Here is a 19,413-nt window from a genome sequence, read left to right as displayed (position 1 = left end):
AAAGGGCCCATCTACAGATGGAAAAATGTATTGCGAGACTGGCAAGTAATTGGTCATACCGTATAATAGGACCATGCTTGTTACATAGTCTTAAACTGCATTAACTGCAAGTGGACTCTGCTTCTGAAATGGCACCGCATTAAAACATAATGGTATCCATCCACAATGAATTACTGGAAGACACAACAGCACCCTCCCAAACCCCCCTCAAACTCCTCTTCCCCCCATAGATCCACAGAGGACTCTAAATGAATTAGAGACCTCAGCCTCCGCTTGTTGTTTCCAGTCTCATTTAGGAACAGCTACATCAAAGCATTATCGGATTAAATATATCACTCAATGTCCGCCTGGATGTGTATACATCTTCAAATAGTTTTTTGGGGGGGTGGGGGTTAATAATAACCCCTCATTACGCAGACCCCCAAACCTCCCATCCTCATTCAGATTATAATCAACAGACCAGGAGCGGATCTTTGGCTCGTTGTTAAAGCAAACATCAGGGACACAATCAACCATGCAGGTTCTTAGCTCATTAATAAAATATGCAAGTGGGCTGTGGGTTGTGCGCGTGTGCACGTGTGCGCATGTGCACGTGTGTGCTCACAAAAGGAAGGGTACCCAAGCAGGATTTGGGCTGTCTTGCTGGCACACAGAATCTGTTTTCATGAAAATGTATTTCCAGCAGTCAATTAGTTGAATGTTTTGCAAGCTTATTGACTGCAGTGCCTGCCTTAAAAATCCAGCTTGCAGGCTCCCTGTCTGATTGGTTGATCAGAGCAGAACTGTTCAAAGTCATGCCGAGAGGGTCTGACTGAGGAGAAATCTCTGGTTAGTAGATGTAATTGAAAAGTTTTATATTCTTGCCATGTTATTAGGTAAATATTGATTGTGAACTGCTTTGAATTGGTTGTCTGAACCTACAGTACAAACACGAGTGGGAATATGTCACTAACTGGAAGTTATTAGCAGTCTGGCGTATTGGTGACTGTGTACCCCTTGATATGGGAATTATATTGGTAAGTAAAGTATTGTATTGTAAATTACTGTATTTGACGACATGGCGCATTGCTCGCAAGGCTGTTGCTCTATACAAGCAACCAACCGTGGGTCGAAGCCCCACCATGGCATGTTTACCAACATTTACACCGCTTCTCATGGTGTCATCTTGTTGGTCCACTGAAGGCCCAGGTACCAAATGCAGCCCGAGCTACTGGTCAAAAGATCAGGGTTGGAATCGCTGTTGGGGCATCTCTGCGTGGAGTTGCATGTTCTTGCCGTGCGTGCTTGGCATTTTTCCAGGTACTCCGGCATCCTCAGGCTAATTCTGTGGTATCAATTATTTTCTGACATGCTCCCACAAATTTGTACGAGTTGCTGGCACATGCATCGTTCAAGCATCAATAGGGGCACTAATAGATTTGCCAACATTGAAGAAATGTTATTAGAGCAGTCACCCAAACATTCCCCCCCTCCCCGCCTTTCTTTGTCCAGTGTTTTCCTGATTAGAATCATCATGATCATTCAGGGAAAAATCACAAAATCCTTTGATGATCTTGAAAGTGTCCACATCCCAGTGTTGCTATTAGCAGTGTAACTGGCTCTATAATTACTTTTATTGGATTGATACCAACATTTGTAGTATCGCCCAACCTGAAAATACATTTTCATTTTTTATCTCAGGGGGCTTCATCAATTCAATTATAATGGAGAGCCACCTGATTCCAGAGTAGCGTGCTCTTAACCAGCCTCTGGCACTACAGCGATGAATACACACTCCCCAGGAATAAGCTAAATCATACCAGTGGCCATTTATCATTGCCAGGGGAGAACCCCCCCCCCACCACACCACCACCACCACCCACGCACTCTAGGTCATTCAGTCAGCGCCTGGACTCAGAGCGATGGTGCGGAGACCTGATTTGCGCCTGGCTGTCGGCACTGGTCCGTGGATCGACGTGTGAAGGGAGAGGTCAGCTTTCCCAGGGCCCCCTGGATGTGGGTGATAAGCCCGATCTGCAGAGAGAGCACCTGAGTCCAGCCCTTAGTGAAGACCCCACTGCCACACATTCAACCTCGGCTGTCAGAAGCAGTCAGTGAGGACCGAGAGGCCCCACCGGGAGTTTCTTTATCTGCTCCACAAAAGAGCTTCAGCTTCAAGATCCCATCATTGTGGTTTAATGATGAATGTATGGTCATTAATCATGATGTCATAGCACTATTTAATTAGCACAAACTAATTACCCCTTCATCAGAGTGGTGTGGGCTCCTGGTGACCATGCATGGCGGAAATCTGACCCAACTGTGAGATGTCTAACTTCACTGGCGCCTGGTTGATGAAGAACAGATGGGTGGTGCCATTCTTTGAGGGCACGGACGGTTTCACCGATGTCATCGTGACTTGGGTAAAACTCATTCCAGCACCTGGATCTTATGCAACGCCGGCCACCCACACAATGTGGCCATGCAGCCGTCTGGCTCGAACCCAATTCCCCACATCCCCTATATAATGAGAGTTGAACAGTTTACATAATCTTTAAAATCAGCACTTATGTATGTAAAGCTAGCTAAAGCGAGCTAGCTAAACACGATTGCTGCTCACTCATCTTGTATCTTGCCGTCAATCTGTCAGTCACACACAATTGATGGCCGATTTTTGTGGGTGTGTTGTATCATATGCAGCATCGATTGTTTATCTATGTTGCTTATTATTCCCTATTATTATTATGCTTATTATTGTCCTAAAATAAAAAGGCCTTTACTTGTCACACTATAACACAGACTTTTCTCACTTTTACATTCCCTTTTACACTCTTTTATTGTTGATTTTCAATCAAGCACCGCCCCAGGCATGACAGGAACACTTGTGTGCGTCTTGGCTGGTGTATCAGCAAGCGTCCACAGACCCCAAAGAAGAATAAAGCTGCTGAAGGCGAGATGGTTTATTTTGCCATGTTGTTTACACAGCCGTTTCCAGTGGCCATAATCTTAGCCAACAGTCCAAACGCCTCTTTAATGGAGAACCCCACCCCCTCCGCAGCGCAGGCACCGCTCCCTTTACGAGTCTACATGTGGACGTGTGTTTTGAGGCTGACAGGAAACCCCAACATCCTGCCCCCCCAGAAGGACTGAGGCTGTGGCATCAAACGACTGAGACCTTGCCCTGCACCACACCTTTGGGCCGGGCTGTGAAGAATTCCAGAGGAAACCTATCAGGACGACGAGCCCATGAATACGCGATTTGACTCGGCAGGACACACAAGGCTTGTTGGAAAGGGAACTCGCACCATGCGAGCCGCCATGACTTCTGTCTAACATTTATGTTTTTCTTGTGTTTTTAACATTCCAACAGCACCAATAACAAATCATCTCAATCCTCCCAAATGATCTATAAAAAGAAGTGTTGTAGTTGGTTGTTGCGTTTCTCAACAGGAGCGCCAAGGAAAACATGCTGGACCATAAACAACCTGCACCAACCTGCACCAACCAGCATGATGCCCCACTAGAGGTGCCAACGTCCCTGCAGAGATGTGCCAGCCAGTCGGCCACTTTGCTCTTCAATCTCTACTGCCTAAATCTCGTCCGCTTTGCAAAGTCAGACGGACACTGGGGGAAGTGGGCATCCGCACAAGTCACTGCTGGTTCCCACTTTCCACCCACCGCCAGCATTTTTGACAAGTTATTATCTCTTCCATGCAGCTTGGTTCCTTTCTTGTGAGGCGCTGTGACGCCTCCCAGGAATGCCAGAGAAATACAGAAAGGGAGTGTGAGGGGACTCCAACTGGGATAATCCCAATTTCAAATGGAGCTTAGTGATACACCCCCACCTCCTCCTGTCTGGCACAGATAACTCATCCCTCGCTCGCCACCACGTACGACCCGACAACACACACACAATCCTCCAAAGACATACTTAGCACGGCATGTACCCGCCCGAGTGAGAGCTGCTCTCTGTGGAAGTTGCCGCACGGCCAGTGATATGTTTTTCTTGGCGGGGGCCTTTAGGTTAGTGTTACAAGAGGAGGCGCTGACACAGATACGGCACACAAAGAATTGCAGTGTGTGCATGTATAAAGTGTGTGTACGCACACAGTGAGGAAGCGGTGGCCGTGACCAGGCAACAAATTGAGAAAGACAAGTGCCCGTTTCACAGCACTGCATGTGACTCTAATGGCTGTGCAGCCATATAGATGTAAGTTGGACATATATGCATGAGAGCACGTTCACTGATTCGCATGTACTTAAACCTCCATGGCAGGAAGAATATGCTCAAGTGCCTTTGAGGAATACGTAGCGAGCCTGTGCTCTGACCTCCATGACCGAGAGGCGAGGCAACAAGAAGAAAAAAAAAACTTTTCTTCCTCAGGGCAAGAATCACACACGCCAATCAGAATCGGCTGGGCTCCATCGCATCACATGGTTCAGGCGTTTACCTTGTGAAATCCTCGCATGCACGGTGAAGCCTCGCTGAACATTAGGATGCTGTCTGTCGCCTTTTCTAGATTGTTTCATTTCCATAATGGTCTCCTACAAGATGGGTTGCCGAGCTTGCATAATGTGACCGATTTGTGTGTGTGTGTGTGTACATTCATTCCAGGGTACTTTACCATTGTTCCCTCGCTCTTGGTCCGCGCGACTTCCCTCTGCAGTCGAGCCAAGGCCAGTTTTTCCCTGCAAAGAGGTATAGAGAGAGAATTTCTTAGGGTTGCTTGTGCCCCAAAAATCATGCTGTATGGATGCAAAGGTGGCAGTTCTGTCCAAACCAAAATAGATCAGGGACCCCTATGCCGATCTCTCTTGCCTCTCAAACACAACAAGCATCAAGCTTCTGCCAATTTGCAGTTGTTAAACCAGGTCGGCCTACCTATTGTTCCATATTGTTGCGGACATTGTTCAAAACATTGCTATTAAAAACCATTGGAAAAGTTCTGATGAAGGACGGCAGTCTCATCTTTCTTTTGGTAGGTTCCATGTTCTCGAGCCATACAACACAATATTCTGTGTGCCTTGAAAGACCAGTCTAAATCATCTAAAACGACCCGGGTTGTCTTTAGAAAAATAGCTGGGATTCCATGAGATAATAACGCAGCGTTCACAAATGGCAGAAGACACAGTCAGAGGCGGTTCAACTGCTTGAAGAGGACATTACTTTTTCATGCAGAACGTCAGGAAGCTTAACATGCAGTGACGTCAACATGGAAGCGGAGCGCTAACCAATCACAGTGTTGTGGGCGTGCCTGGAGGCATTAGATGAAATGAAACAGACTGTTTGGGTCAGAAGCAGGAAATCAATGTAAACACTGCACAAAGAGGTGCAGAATCTGGAAGATCTAGAAAGCTTGATGTACGGGTTATCATGTGTAGCTGCTCTATAGGACTCCACAAGTAAATACAAAGAGCTAAAACTAGCATCGTAGGTCCCAACTGGAAAAATAATGGCATTCAATATCTTTTGTAAGCATATGGAAGGGGGCGCCATATAAAACCTTGCCAAGGTGACACATTGGGTAGGACCAAAGATGGTCGTATGTACCCACTTCTTTCTAACCAGTCGACTCAACATTTGGATGAAATATCTGCTGACTTTTTTCCCTCTCCTCTTGATTGTACAATAATTGAAATCAAAAAATTTTCTGATTAGGTGCATTTTGCTGTAGTTCTCAGTTTGAACGCACTTATGCAATCAAAAGTCTTCAGTTGAGACACAACCAAAGACACCTGAGCTGCCCCCCGCAAACCAACCCCAGACTAATATCTGCCCCTGCCTGCTGTGACATGACATCACTGCGTTCCAGCTGCTTGCTTACCGACCCAGAAGGGAGAAACACCTGGTGATTAGGAACCCATGGATGAATGGGCCGTCTGGACTGAAACAACAGTATTCTTATTCTAGGAACACCAGCGGGAGGAAGGGTGTCTGTGTGTGTGCATGTAGTCATAAAGGTGTGGCAATTCATTCAAAAGCTGAATGGGAGTGTCCTTATAATAATGTACACTTGAGTCAGGCTGGGTGTTTTGTGCATTTCTGGAATATCATTTCCGTTTTTCTTTTGTACCAACAAGATGAGCCTGACATCAGTCCACTTCGTGTTAGGACGCTGTGTCCTGACTTCTGTTTCAGGCCTGTTGCACCCTGAGAAAAAACACCGGATTACCCAGGAGTAGTAGTTTACACCTTTACATGAGCAGGAAAACAAAATATTTTTTACGTTTGGCATCCCCCACTCTCTTCTTCACTTTATTCCTACCTTACTAAACACTTCCAACACCATATATTGGATGTATCTCCAAGTGTCAAACTATGGGCAGCAATGTTTTGCGGACAAAATACAAAGGTAGATTAAGAGAAAAGGGAACTATATCGAACAGTCTGTATGCTTTCTGTAAGTCTTTGAGCTGGCAGGTCCTTTCTACTCTTGCATGACCAAGTAGCTCATATTTCAACACTATAGGCGTGGCCTGTGTGGTATTTCCACAAGGATAAGCAAGAACACATATTGTGACGACATTAAGTTTGTTATCCTTCCCTTTCAAATTCATTGACTATGGGTGGGCGACTTCATCATCTCCATCATCATCATTTGCAACCCCAACTGCATGCTGAGGCATGATCAGTCACGGTATGGGCAGTCAATCACAGCAAGGGTGCAGACATGTTGGACTTTGAACTGCATTGTGGGTTTGCAAGTGTTCCCATTGCTGTCATCACCATTTGCTGTTAATGAGAGAGAAAGCCACAAGCTGGCGGTGTTTCATCTCTCCTCCATGCAGAAAGAGGTTACCAGATCAAGCGTTCCATGATAATCTGAGCGTTTTATGCTTTTTTTTCTTCATTTCTGCAGGTTGTAGAAGCGATACATAAATAGTTTCCACTATTGTCACAGCGGATGAACGCAGAAATGTACACAAGGATGCACAAATGTTTGCAAGTGGGTTGCCGCATGCATTTATGTATTAGTGTCGGTGCCCCTGCTGGGTTAAGAGCTGTGATGCGCACGCAATCCTGTGGCCGACATGGAGGGGCTGCCTTCATATTGGCCGGAGTTCAGGCCTGGTCATTCCCATCCATAATCAGCCGTTGGCTGCTTTATGTAACTGACAGATCTGATCCAAAATCCCTCTCACACCCTCCCTGTGGCCCAGTGAGCCTCCGGAGGCAGTCTGGGCAGCAGACATGCAGATATGTCATCTTCTGATGCACCTTTTAATGAATTGTACTGAGAATAACACCGTTTAAACACAAGCCCGTCAGCATCAAGACAAGAAACACACATCTGTTTCAAGTGTCTGAGGGAAAGGGTTCACACATCTGTGAGCACTCAACTGGCTGGTCCCATCCGTCAGTCAGATACCCCATTCAGGATGGGCCCTCGCCAACAGCTGGAGACCTCCTGTCTGCAGCCGGCCACACTGAGTGTGTGCTGAGAAACAAACAGGAGCCACGCGTCAGCGCCTGATGAGCCTTACCTCACCGGCAGACCATCAATTATTGACAAGCTGAAATGTGAAGCTGGTGCACAGACACAACCGCCTTGTGCCGTAAGTACCACGTTGGCGGCATTTGGTGTTTTTTTAAGACAAGCTTTGTTGAGAGAAGGTTCCTTTTCATTCCATGTCTCTGACGAATCAAACACACACTGCAGTATCTCTAACTCCACCCTGATGACAAGACTAATGGATGCAATCAAGAGGAAATCCCAGAGGAACGACGTGTCCTCGTTTAACCTGAGAAATGCATCACAGAGCCCGGAGACTGTCGGGATGCTCAACGCAGGAATGTCGCTGTGCACACCCAGATTGCATCAAACAAATAAACAGACCTCCCCCAACATCTCAAGCAGCACAAATCAGACACACGCTTTTCTCCCAGACGCAGGGCCCAACCTCCACTGGTTTAAGGACGCATTCCTGCTCAGACAGAATAAAAGGCTACGGATGAGCAGATGCACGCCTGCTCCTCGAATGCCAAAGCGTGGTCTGAAGTTATTTATCTACGTCCTGTCCAGTGACTTCCAAGACAGGCGCAGACGAGATTTCAATTTTGAGAAAAATACAATGAAAAAAATAAGACCGGACAAACACACTTTATGTAACAGTGCCACAAAACGAGTACGTTTGGAATCATGTATAACAACATTTTTGGAGGCCAAATAAACCACTAATATTATGGTAATATGCCATCATAGTTGCCTTGAATATTCATACTGGGTCATACTTCACCCTAAAGTTGTGAAATTGCTGCTCGTGATGTGGCAATTCGTACTCTCTAATGTTTGCAGCATTTCATGGGAGAGCAGCATTTTTTTCTTTACTTTTTGTGAACATACAAAATTGTGTGCTGTTCCGTTTCTATTTACTTTGCTGACCAAACGTCTCAGGGAGTGTTGAATGTCGGGACCAAGGTGTTGCATCTCCATGTGTATTCTCCAGAAGAGAAAGCGGAGTTGGGTGAATGCTGCTTATTTACCTGCTGCTGCTTTGGAATTCATTTGGCATCCTGCCTCTTTAGTGTTACTGGGCTCACCTTGCTCATTATTAATATTGAATACCCCTACATGGGGGCTTTGGTCTTTTCCCCTCCTAACTTCTGCTATGTCACCTGGCATTGCTCCTCACAAAGCGACTGTTTGACTGACAAGAGGTCTCACTCTGTTTGCCGTTGTTTAAGAAGCGCTTCCTGTCTGTCAGTAGGCGTGAGATGAGGAAAACAGACACACATGCACGTGGCAATATATGGAGGCCTGCAAAATAAGTTCATTTTTGTGATTATTGTGTGATTAATTAATTAATTACTTTGACGATTAGCAATATAGCAATACAGTGTTTTTTGACAAATATGTTTCAAAGGGTCCAACAAAAACTAAAAAGGTATAAAAATGAAGGCATTTTGTTACATTTTCCATTCCACACATCTAAATATACAACAAAACAAAACAAACAAAGTATTGTTTCACATGCAGAAAACAATGATGAATGGCAAACGTATGAGACCTATTGTTGGTTAGATTGAATTCAGTTGTGTTTCACAACTTCTTTATGAAATTGCTAGAAATTGCAACTTTTGTTGCCACCATGGCGGGTTATTTTACCACCAGGGCAAACTGGCTCATTTGTTAAATGCGTGATTGTACAAAAACAAGACAGTGTACAAACCTTTGCAAAAATATTTGACGAAAACCAAATGAAAACTGGGCTGTATGAAAACCACGGTTTGGCTGTACTGTGCAGTACAGCCAAAGCCTCCATCATTGAAGTACTTCAGAGAGTTTTAATGTGTACATTTGAAATGAGACGTCACAAATGATTAACGATTTTAAAGAGACATTTCCAGACGTACCTAGTCGTGACGCACTCCACAAGCACAATGTTGGGTAATTATCTCGTGTTTGTTTCATCTTTTCCGATGATCATTATCTCATTTCTTTTGAAGAGGTTGCCTCCAGGCGGCTGTTCAAGCTTGACAAGCCTGCTGGCAGGAGCGACATCAAAACTGCATATGCAGAATCCATGGTGTGTTTTTTGTATTAACATGATTTGTTAGCTTTGCCTGGCTTGACACGTGACAGGAAGTTGGAAGCAGAACAAGCAAAGAACTCTGACCGTCTCCGAACAAATCCCTTCATGAACATTCAGCAACATGCCAAAAGTTGCTGATTTGGGCTAAACTTGATCAAATCCAAGCTTTAAAAGCCCATTACAATGCTCACTGTGTGCAGCGTAATTCACACTTTCCGTGCATTGTTTTGCATTACTGCACGTCCTGGCTCCACGCACCTGGGCAGCAGGGACTCATATTTACGACTGGAAAGTTCTGCTGACTAATGGAGACCTTGCGGCGGCTATAGGATGTTTTACACTGGCTGTCAACACGTCGTTTTCTGAGCGCCAAGCAAACAGTAGCCCTTTACAGTGGCGGACAAACGGTTTCACATACAAAAGGAACACGTGTAAACAGGCGTGCTTGAGCCAAGGGGAGGTGTGTGTGTGTGGGGGGGGGGGGGTATTCTCCATAGCAGCCTCATGTTGGCCCTCTGGCATCCCAGCAATGAAGTCATCAGAGGGCTGTTACTCGCAGTAATTCACTCTCGGCAAACACAGAAGGCAAACAGCCAAAAAGTTTCGACAGAGGAAAGAGCTGCTTGGAAAAAAAAAGAGCGACAACGTGAGCTTCTCCAGCTGTGCCGACACCTCCAGCAGTTGGAAGCCGGCCTGCATGTTCCTGCGACTATTGCTGGCTGATTTATAGGCCAGATAGTTGGGAGCTCAAGTTTGTTGACATTCCCTGCCCCATCGCAGCCTCATATCCGACCCCTCCCTTTTCAGCCAATGCCATAAAAGTGTCGAGCAAAGAAATGTGGAAGAACCATAAGCTCGGATATTTTGCAGCTGAGATCCCCAAGCACATGTGAGCATGAAAGTGTGTCAGCAGGGGGGCCTGAGCGCGGCCAACAAGGACAGCACCGTGTTATCTCGCGAGCAGGAATGCGGGATCATCATACGACCTAAAGAACATGCCGTTCAGGAGCTGAAACCCACGAGAGTTATCAGGTTTGTGTCAGCTCCCGTTCTTGGAAAGTAGGTTGTTTCCATGCACACCTTAGTGTACTCACATGGAGCCAGTCCAGCCATTCAGAGCACAAAAAGCCAGACGGTCGAGACAAACGTGTCTCCAGGCAAGAGTCTCTGCCTGCAATAGAGCATTGATTGCAAGCAAATAAAAGCCATTTATTGGTCATAAACTGTGTTGGGTAATTGAGCCAGTGAGGCTTTGTGGTCGCATGAAACCAGAGACCAAATCTTCCAGATTTTGCATCAACCTCCAGCGGAAGATGTTGGGGGATGAATGTGGAGCCCCTCCACAAGTTCCTGAAATGAGCCAAACACATCCATGCTGTGCGAAGGCGGTGGGAATCACATGGGAAAGTTGTCTAGAAGGACAACTCTTCCCCCGAGTCACCCCTCGTTTGTCAAAGAAGGGGGAACACCTCCTTGGCAGGCCATTACACGGGGGGGGGGGGGGGGGGGGGGCATTCCTCAGTAATTCACTTTGACTCAGCCCAACGCTGGACGAGGGTGCCACAGGCAGGCGGGGGGCACATGGTGGGGTGGGGGTGAGGAAGTAAAACAGGAAGTCAAGTCAGAGGGATTCTCAGGGTGATGTTTTTTACAGAAGACACTAGATCATATACTATATGTATACTAGATCATTTAACATGTGTTGCCTTTAAGTTCAAATTAGTCGGAAAATACTATCATCATTCATCAAGATTAGAAATTCCGAGTCATTCTTTTCCAAACAGCCCCAATTCACGTGCAAATGAAAGAACGGCCACACGGAGGGAATTAGACTTTTAAATCGACATCATCAAATCCCTCCACTCGCCAAGCCGCTTATTCATTGATCCCCAGGTAGGTTTCCCAGGGAGGCAATGTGGCAACACATCTGGCTGGGTGGCAAGTCCCATGTGCAGTGACCTGCATGTTACCCAAGCTATACGTGTGCCCACGATGCCGCAGGCCACGAGACAACATTTGCACAACATATCGGAGCTACTGCTGCTGGATTTTTGTTCTTAGTTAGGAAACGCTAACCCTGGGTGTAGACGTTCGTTTGGAGGTTGCTATGTGAGGGGTTGGGGTAATGCTTAAAAGGACCCATGTGCCTGTCCCTCCATGGTTACAGCATGGATGTCCAACAATAAACCTTGTTGGCGGTGTCCTACTCAGGGATGGATGAGGAGGTAGCTTAGAACGTTACAATAGGTTAGAACGCACAGAAAAGAGAAAGACGTGTTTATGTCATGGGCTCAATTCCTTTAAAGGGACATATGGAAACGGCACTTTGTGTGTGACTTCCTCTGGCAGAATGGGGAAATACCTTTTCCTCTTGATGCTCGCCATTCTCAAGCCATGACTTCATGGAACATTTATTTTGCTGCTCAGCATATGCTGCATATACTCTATTCCCATGACAAAAAATGTGAACAAGTTTTGTTCTGGCAACGCGTCAAAACTAACAAGAGTGATACCTCCCCCCTCCGTCTCCCAGGCTCTCCCTATCATCTTCTCGTGTGTTTCTGTTTTTAGAGATAACAGAGCATCTAAAAATGTGTAGTCAGAGCTCCTTGTAGATTTGAAGGGACTGTTTGAAAGCACGAAAAATGTAAGAATAACACCGCCAGCTGCAAACCTCTCTAGTCTTTTTTTCCCAACAATTACCAATAAAACTGCATAAAAAATGTCATATATTGTCTGTGGTGCATATACACACATGTTCAATGGGGGTTAACATTAGTAGCTAAACTTTGTCAAATAGCTATCATTATCTAACTAGTGCACATGGCCCAGGTTACGTTCTCAAAGCAAGAAGAGGCGAGATATAATGCTAGCAGTACGATGAAATGTTGGCAGCTACGATGAAATCTAGGCAGCTGGTAGAACCCACTGCGTACACTCCCTGGAAGAACCGCAAGCATGTCTGTGTTCTTTAAATATGGCCGACCATCTCAGTGCCTTACAGCTTGTGGGGTCCAAAATTAGATGCTAACAGAGATGCCACATCATCCCAATACATATTCACGTCGTCACAGGCCAGTCATTCCACTGCGGGATTAGTGGGCCGGCAGGAAAATCTTAATCTTCTTGAGAGAGCGTGTGAGGGGACAAAAGGGGGGACAAAATTCCTGCACATATAAATCCCCCTGCAATGCTGGATTCTAAATGACAGCTATCCATTTCCTGCTGCTATCAATCGCAATCAACATGGTTCGTGCCACATGCTGTTGCCACGAGCAACAGGACACGCAATTCCCCCTCAAGTAACCCCCTCCCAACTGGCCTGTCCGGCCGGCTTGGTGTAAATCCCAGATCATCTCCTGCACATGTATGAAAGCCCTTCCCTGGGGGTCGGCGGCTCAAAGTTAAGACAAATAATGACCTAATCATGTCCAAATATTAGGGACGCTGGGTCTTACCCTGGTGGAGATGCAGCATCCTGCTGGATTCAGAGGACACTCATGATAATCCCGTTCTTCAGCTTGTGCCGGCTTATCCCCACAGATGATAAAGTTTACATCCACAACTGGTCACAGCGCCTGCACCTCCCAAGCCAACTGATCCCCGCTTCCCTACGCCCCCCTTTAACAGTCAGTGTCTCCGCTCTCTCCAGTCTGCCGACATGCACAAACACTCCTCCTGATTCCGCTTCCCTCTCCTCTCCCCTACATGCGCTCTGCCTTTCTGCTGTGGTGGCTTTCACAACAACACTGAGAGCTGTGAGCCTTCCCCCTGCCCGCCCCGCCCCCGAGCTTTATCTCGCCTCACGAGTATATCTCAGCTTCTGACTCTCCCTCAGACCTTGTCTCTCCTCCAAGCAGGACACTGCCGTTGCTGCATTTGGGAAGAGGGGGGGAAGGGGTTGCAAAGCTGCGAGGCATGACCACACTGTAAGCTCCTGCATGCGATGCTGGAATAAACAGCGTTTAGAACAGGGAAAGTAGGACTGTTGAAAGCAAAAGGGGGCATCCTTGAGAAAAATAATGCCAAGTCAAGCCGACAGAGGGTCGGAAACAGCAAGGAAGGCAAAAAAACGGGGAAAGAGAGAAGACACACTCAGGTCTGCCCGGGCTTCGCTCTGGCCCATCTGCCACAATCACAATCAGTCTCAGCTGAATGGCTGTGACAAACTGCAGCCTCCACCGCGCCTGCAAGCAAGAAGAACAGAGAGGGACGGCACACTGGGGGAGGAAGAGGATGAGGAAGGGGGGGACCCTCTTTTGTCTGCCTCCCAATGGGACCGGTGCGAAAGGAGGCGGGTACGGCATGGGGGCAAAGGGGAATTAAAAGGGTCTCGTTGACAGGAGCGGACAGTTAAAGAGGGAAGAAAGGTCGGGTCTGACTTGGTGTCAGGGCCATCGCTGCCACTTGGCCCCACATTCACTGTCACTAATGTGCTGAAAGAACAATGACACCAACCATGAGAGGAAATTAGCCAGCCACAGAAAGGAGAAGTGTGTAGCGGGGCCTTCCAGAGAAGGTGGCTGAAGAACTAGGAACGAGGCTTACAATGTTTGAACCCGCTTGTGTCATTTGTCATCGTAAAACTCAGAAAGATTCACAGAAAGATTCATGATGGCTGCTGATGAGAGCAAGGTGTCATGCAGAGATAATCATGTTGGGCAGAAGCTCAGCTGTTTCTCAGCCCAATCACAATATGGGGCGAGAGCAATTTGACTCTCGGAGCAGGTGGCTGAAAATCAGACACTGTGTGCCCCACTTGAGTAAAAAAGACAAATGGCAACACTAATCAACACTAATAGTACATAATCCAAAACTATTGAAGGGATGTCCCACCCTAATTCCATCAACATCAAGCTGCCGTTGACTGACATCGACTGCGGCCCCTCATTTAGGAAACACAACGGGGTTGTTTAGTTTCATTTTCTAAAGTTTTACCCATGTGACGAGCGACCCTGCAGCCATGTGTGTGCATGAGTGCTTGTTAGAATGTGCAAAATGGTGGCGAGTGATCTGCTGGGCTCATTAAGGCGCCGCTTGCTGCTCTACTAGGGGTGTCGGTGACAGACTCCACTGTTTAGAAACACTTGGCCGCCCGCACAGCCAGCCTGGCTCCACCGGTGTGGCTCGCACGCACGCATTCACGCACGTCTACAGAAAGTGAGGCTGGGATAGCATTCCATCGGGATGTTGTGGGTGAAAGGAAGGAGACGGGACAGTGGTGGGACAGTCGCTGGAGGGCGGCAGGCAGATCGATAGGGGTTTGTGATGAGGTGCTGGGTGGTCTGAGGGGAGGGTGGTGGAAGTGCAAGTGCGGGGGAGCGGGGACTTTGTCAAAGGATGCTGATCATCAGGACATTTAGAATGAAAAAGTCTATCTCTGGGTTTGGTTTGATTTGGCATCGGGCTGCACGGCGAGTGAGTGGTTAGCGCGCAGACCTGTTAACATGCACCACTATACCGTGTTGCATTCATGTTGTACACATGTATATGTACAGCATATTATCTTTATTGACATTGACATGGTATGGCAGCACGGTGGGACACCTTTCTCTTCAACATCAACTTCCTGTTTTGTGATGAGTTTTTTCTTCAGTTCTTTAGTTCAATAGTTTCTCAACTCGATAACCCAAAATGGAGGCAATGTTCAAAGGGCCAGCATTTGGATAAACACTATTGAACTCAAGAAATAACTCATGGCAAAACAGGAAGGTGGTGTTGAAGAGGAAGGTGTTGCTGTCGTTGTGTCTTTGGGAACAATCACATCAATGAAGATAAGAGTAATCCTAACCTTAGAAAATACATTAAGAACACAGTTAGACTCATGCAGTGTAGTAATAACACATATTGCACGCTATGTACGCCAACTGAGGCAGAACTTTATGGTAATTGTTCTATGTCAACCTCACTAAGTGAGGTTCCATTGTATTCTGTTGTCCGGGTGTGTGCACCACAGGACAGTTAGTCGTGCTTAAGCATCTCAGCGTGACCGTCGTCACCGACCGTCAAGGGATCCAGGGAACGTCAAGAGAACGTCAACACGGCGACCCAGGCTCATTTCCTGCAGCAGTATAAGCAAAGGAAATTCCAGAATGCAGACAGGGAGCCTGTTTGTGTACCCAACACAAACCCACTTAGATCTGCAAGTAGCCAGACAGATGCAAATCACATGACGGGTCACGCTGACAGAACCCATGAGTGTCTGTGTTTGAACTTGTGTGTGGCAAGGCCAGTGTGTAATACAACCAAAGCGATAATGCCCCTCTGTCATGTCTCATTAAGTGAGGGGGGGCGGGTGCTGGTGCAAAGGCAGGGGCATTGTGGAATGGAGGTCCGGCGAGACATCATCAGTGGAGACATTCATTTCCTCTCTGAATGCGGGGAAAATCTTCCATGAACAGGATTAATGCTGATTGCGTGTGATGATCACATGATCACAAACACACCATCCTCATGACAGTGCCAGTTTGTGTTCTCTTTTTTTGTCCTAAAACATCAAAACCCAAAGTGTCTCGGATTGTTTTGGTTTTTCCTGCTTCCTGTTTCCTCAAGACAAAGGAATGTTTTCAAAAGAGCTCCAGGCTGAAGGTGAACATCAGGAATACAACATCAGCCACACAAATGAGAAGAAAGAACACTGAGGATGTTTTGGAGACGCTCGGCAGCGCAGGAATCGGTCCAAATAATGTCACGCTAGCATGAACACCAAAGGAGACATTGCATACTCTCCCGGTGCAGATAGACCATCTTTCATCAAAGAGGGGAGAATACTTCAACCCGCATGTTGAAGCAACCTTGGTTTCCATTTGAGTGCTTCTCAAGTCGTATAACGGAAGATGTATGGATGCTGGGAAGGCCAGGGGTGAATAAACAGCAGCTTAATGTTTTGTGCTTCACCTTGACCGTGTCACCATCACAGGATGTGCGGACAGGCGCTAGCATACTCACGCTTAAGTGGGGTACTCTCATTTGTCTTCGACCCTGGGGAGGAGCCAATAAACGGCTTCATTAGCCCACTTGATTAACCTCTCATAGGCTCTATAAAACGGGTGCATGCATTATGTGTAGCCAGAGACTCCATATACAGTACTTACAGCGAGCCAATATACTGAATAACAGGCTGGCTTTTATGCAAGGAAAAATTAATCAGCGTTTGATTCTGCCGCACTTGAAGGTTCTGACAAAAGTTTTACAGATTGAATTATCCGACCACTCTGAAGGTTTTGAGGTCATTTCACGTCTGGACACCAGAAAGTGACTTCAAATAGCTGGATTAGGCAAAGTTATTCACTTCAGAGGGCACAAATACACTTTGGAAGCGTGTTAGACCTCTTTGGGGCTTAGCGTGATAAAATTATTGCATTGGACCGGTCAACTTATCCAATTAAAGTTGTATAATGCACAGCTTTGGCCCAAGTGAGACGGCAGATCGACAGACTGAAGCCAACCCGCCTCCACATCGGCAGAACAGACATGGCGCATACTCGGGCGGAGGATTACGCTCTTTCATATGGCTCAGCGTGCTGGCAGCGCACAGGCGTCTCGCTGGGTGACGTGCCTTGTAGTAACATCAGCAAGGTCCTGATTAGTAAAGCTGTCTTCCGGCTCGGAACTCCTACACTGGTCTTCTGGTCTCTTGTGTGTACAGTTCTAGTGTTGAAGGACATTTCTGTCCCATTTTTCCTAGCTGCCACATTCAAGGTCATTTTGGAAATAATTTGACCATTCTCGACTACAATAATATGTAGATATGGAATGCATTCAAGGGTTTAACCATCATTTAGATTTCATATCATTTCCAATAATAAAACTAATAATAATAATAATAATAATAATAATAATAATAATAATAATAATAATAATAATAATAATAATAATAAAAATGATAAAAATAATAATACATTTTATTCATAGGCGCCTTTCAGGGCACTAAAAGTCACTGTACAGAGAGTAAATAAAATATTATTAACACAGTAAATAAAACACAGTGACAATTACACACATAAAGGATGAAGAGTCTTGAACCAGTCATGATGTGCTATACATATCACTATATTGACACTTACTATGGTACCCATTATGTAAACTGTAATTAAACTGTATTATAGAAAGCAGGAAGTGAACAAATGTAACAGTTACTGATTGTAAAAGTACCAGATGGAGGGGTAGTATTTAATAAGCTTTGCTTCTTCCTACTCCTTTTGGACATGTGGAACTGTGAACTGATTATGGGATGCACTCAATTGTAATCTGATGCATGTTCAAATGAAATAAACCATTACCATTACCATTACCATTACCAATATATAAAACACATAGATACATAAAATGGCAGAATTTTAAATAAAGTAAACCAGTCTGAATAAATAAGTTTTAAGGTGGGATTTGAAGGTGGTAACCGAGTCTGAAGTTTTGATGTGTTCTGGGAGGGCATTCCAGAAGGACTATATAAGTTGAAATTCAAGTGTATGTTTCACCTCCCATCCAAAAGGCTCCTTCACTTCCAACATTCTAGGTGTGGAGTTCCCTTCTTTATGTCCCTTGTGGGTGTCTCCCCCAGGGGTGGCCACAATAGGGTTGTCGTTACTGTCATCAGGCATGGCTACTGTTTTAAGTCACCAATAATGCAGCATGCGTGCAGGAATGGGAGAGCTTTATCAGGCTGATGGATCCTGTTTGCTGACGTTGCTACACTGTGCGGCGCTGCTTAAACGTAACGTGGTAAATCTCGCTCCTAATGTACGTAAGTGAAACCCGACCAGGCTTTTTGACCGTGTATTGTTATCATTGTCTAACTTGTCACGGCATAATTATCTTGAGGAAATGATATGATCAGGTTTCAATGCAAACCGAGCAGCCGCAAGATTCATGGCCTTTCTAGAAACATCCATCAGGACCCTGCCAGGATATCGCAGCCTTGCTAAGAGGCCATTAGGTTACTGACGATGATTCTCTTGTGTCTAAAAAGGGGGTGTGGATGACTTAGACAGAGGGTCATTCCTTTACACATCCCCTTCTTTATTAAAGGCCACCCAGCCAAGTCAATGGGACGGTCAGTGGTCATCCATCCCCCACCCGTCCTTGGACCCCTCACCCCCTGTGTTCAACCCCCAGCATCTCTCTGCCCACTCAGGGAGAAAATTACTTTGAGGCAGGGAAATACAGCTCCATTGAGATGGAGAGAGGGTTCTTTCAAAGGAGGATGAAGTTTAAAAAATCGTTTCGCTCGTCTTTGGAAGGATGGTAGGAGCACAGAGGGGACAAGGTCATTAGATTGGCATCTCCATCAGGGCTACTCGCCCATTGTCTGGACAAATCCTCTTCATGAGAAATGCCATCAGTCACCCGACGCCGGGCTCAGAGTTGAACCCCAACAGCCATTGTTGCCACGGTTTAGATTGTTTTTGGCACAAAAGCATCTCTCAAGATACAAAGCTTGTCTTGGGCTCAAAACCAAACAACATTGTTCAGCTGCCTCGGACTGGGAATGGCCTGCTGGCAGCTGCTCACGTTCCTCGGCTGTACATCTGCCCTCAAGTCTTTAGAAGCTCTTACCTTCGGAGGTTCCGACGTTCCTCCTCGAGCTGCTTGAGAAGCTCATCAATGCACCGGTTGGCGTCCATGTATTCCTGCCAAGAGGAGACGAGAACAGTAAACAATTGAGTTGACTAGAACCAGAATCTCCATTCGAACCATGAACGCCAGACAGCAACAGAAGAGCATCAATGATAACCGAACGGTCTTCTCAGTTTGCACCCATAAACGGCAGCCAAGCGGAACCAAGTGTCTGACTCCAGAACCACCTTTGCTGCTTCAGAAGCTGTGTGATGTCAACTGGGAATACTTCCTACTCTGGAATGTCCAGGTTAAAGTCGACGAAGGGAGCAAAGACAATAAAGG

General features: G+C 46.2%; 1 protein-coding gene across 7 annotated transcripts in view; it reads right to left on the bottom strand.

Moving 5' to 3' along the window:
- The window catches only part of LOC131104068 (nck-associated protein 5-like), a 70,316-nt gene that overhangs the window by 37,726 nt on the left and 13,177 nt on the right, over positions 1 to 19,413 (bottom strand). For 6 of the 7 annotated variants that reach the window (XM_058050818.1, XM_058050813.1, XM_058050817.1 and 3 more), the window contains exons 2-3: positions 19,069 to 19,142; positions 4,605 to 4,668 (exon numbers count right to left, since the gene is read on the bottom strand). In XM_058050818.1, coding sequence (XP_057906801.1) covers positions 4,605 to 4,668; positions 19,069 to 19,142 — 138 coding nt within the window. Of the gene's footprint in view, positions 1 to 4,604; positions 4,669 to 12,971; positions 13,235 to 19,068; positions 19,143 to 19,413 lie in introns of those variants that run through there. The other variant, XM_058050816.1, reaches the window with a different exon arrangement.

The sequence above is a fragment of the Doryrhamphus excisus genome, chromosome 16 (genome assembly GCF_030265055.1).
Source record: "Doryrhamphus excisus isolate RoL2022-K1 chromosome 16, RoL_Dexc_1.0, whole genome shotgun sequence".
NCBI lineage: Eukaryota > Metazoa > Chordata > Actinopteri > Syngnathiformes > Syngnathidae > Doryrhamphus > Doryrhamphus excisus.
Note: the sequence above shows the minus strand (reverse complement) of the source record. Positions and strands in the feature narration are given on the sequence as shown.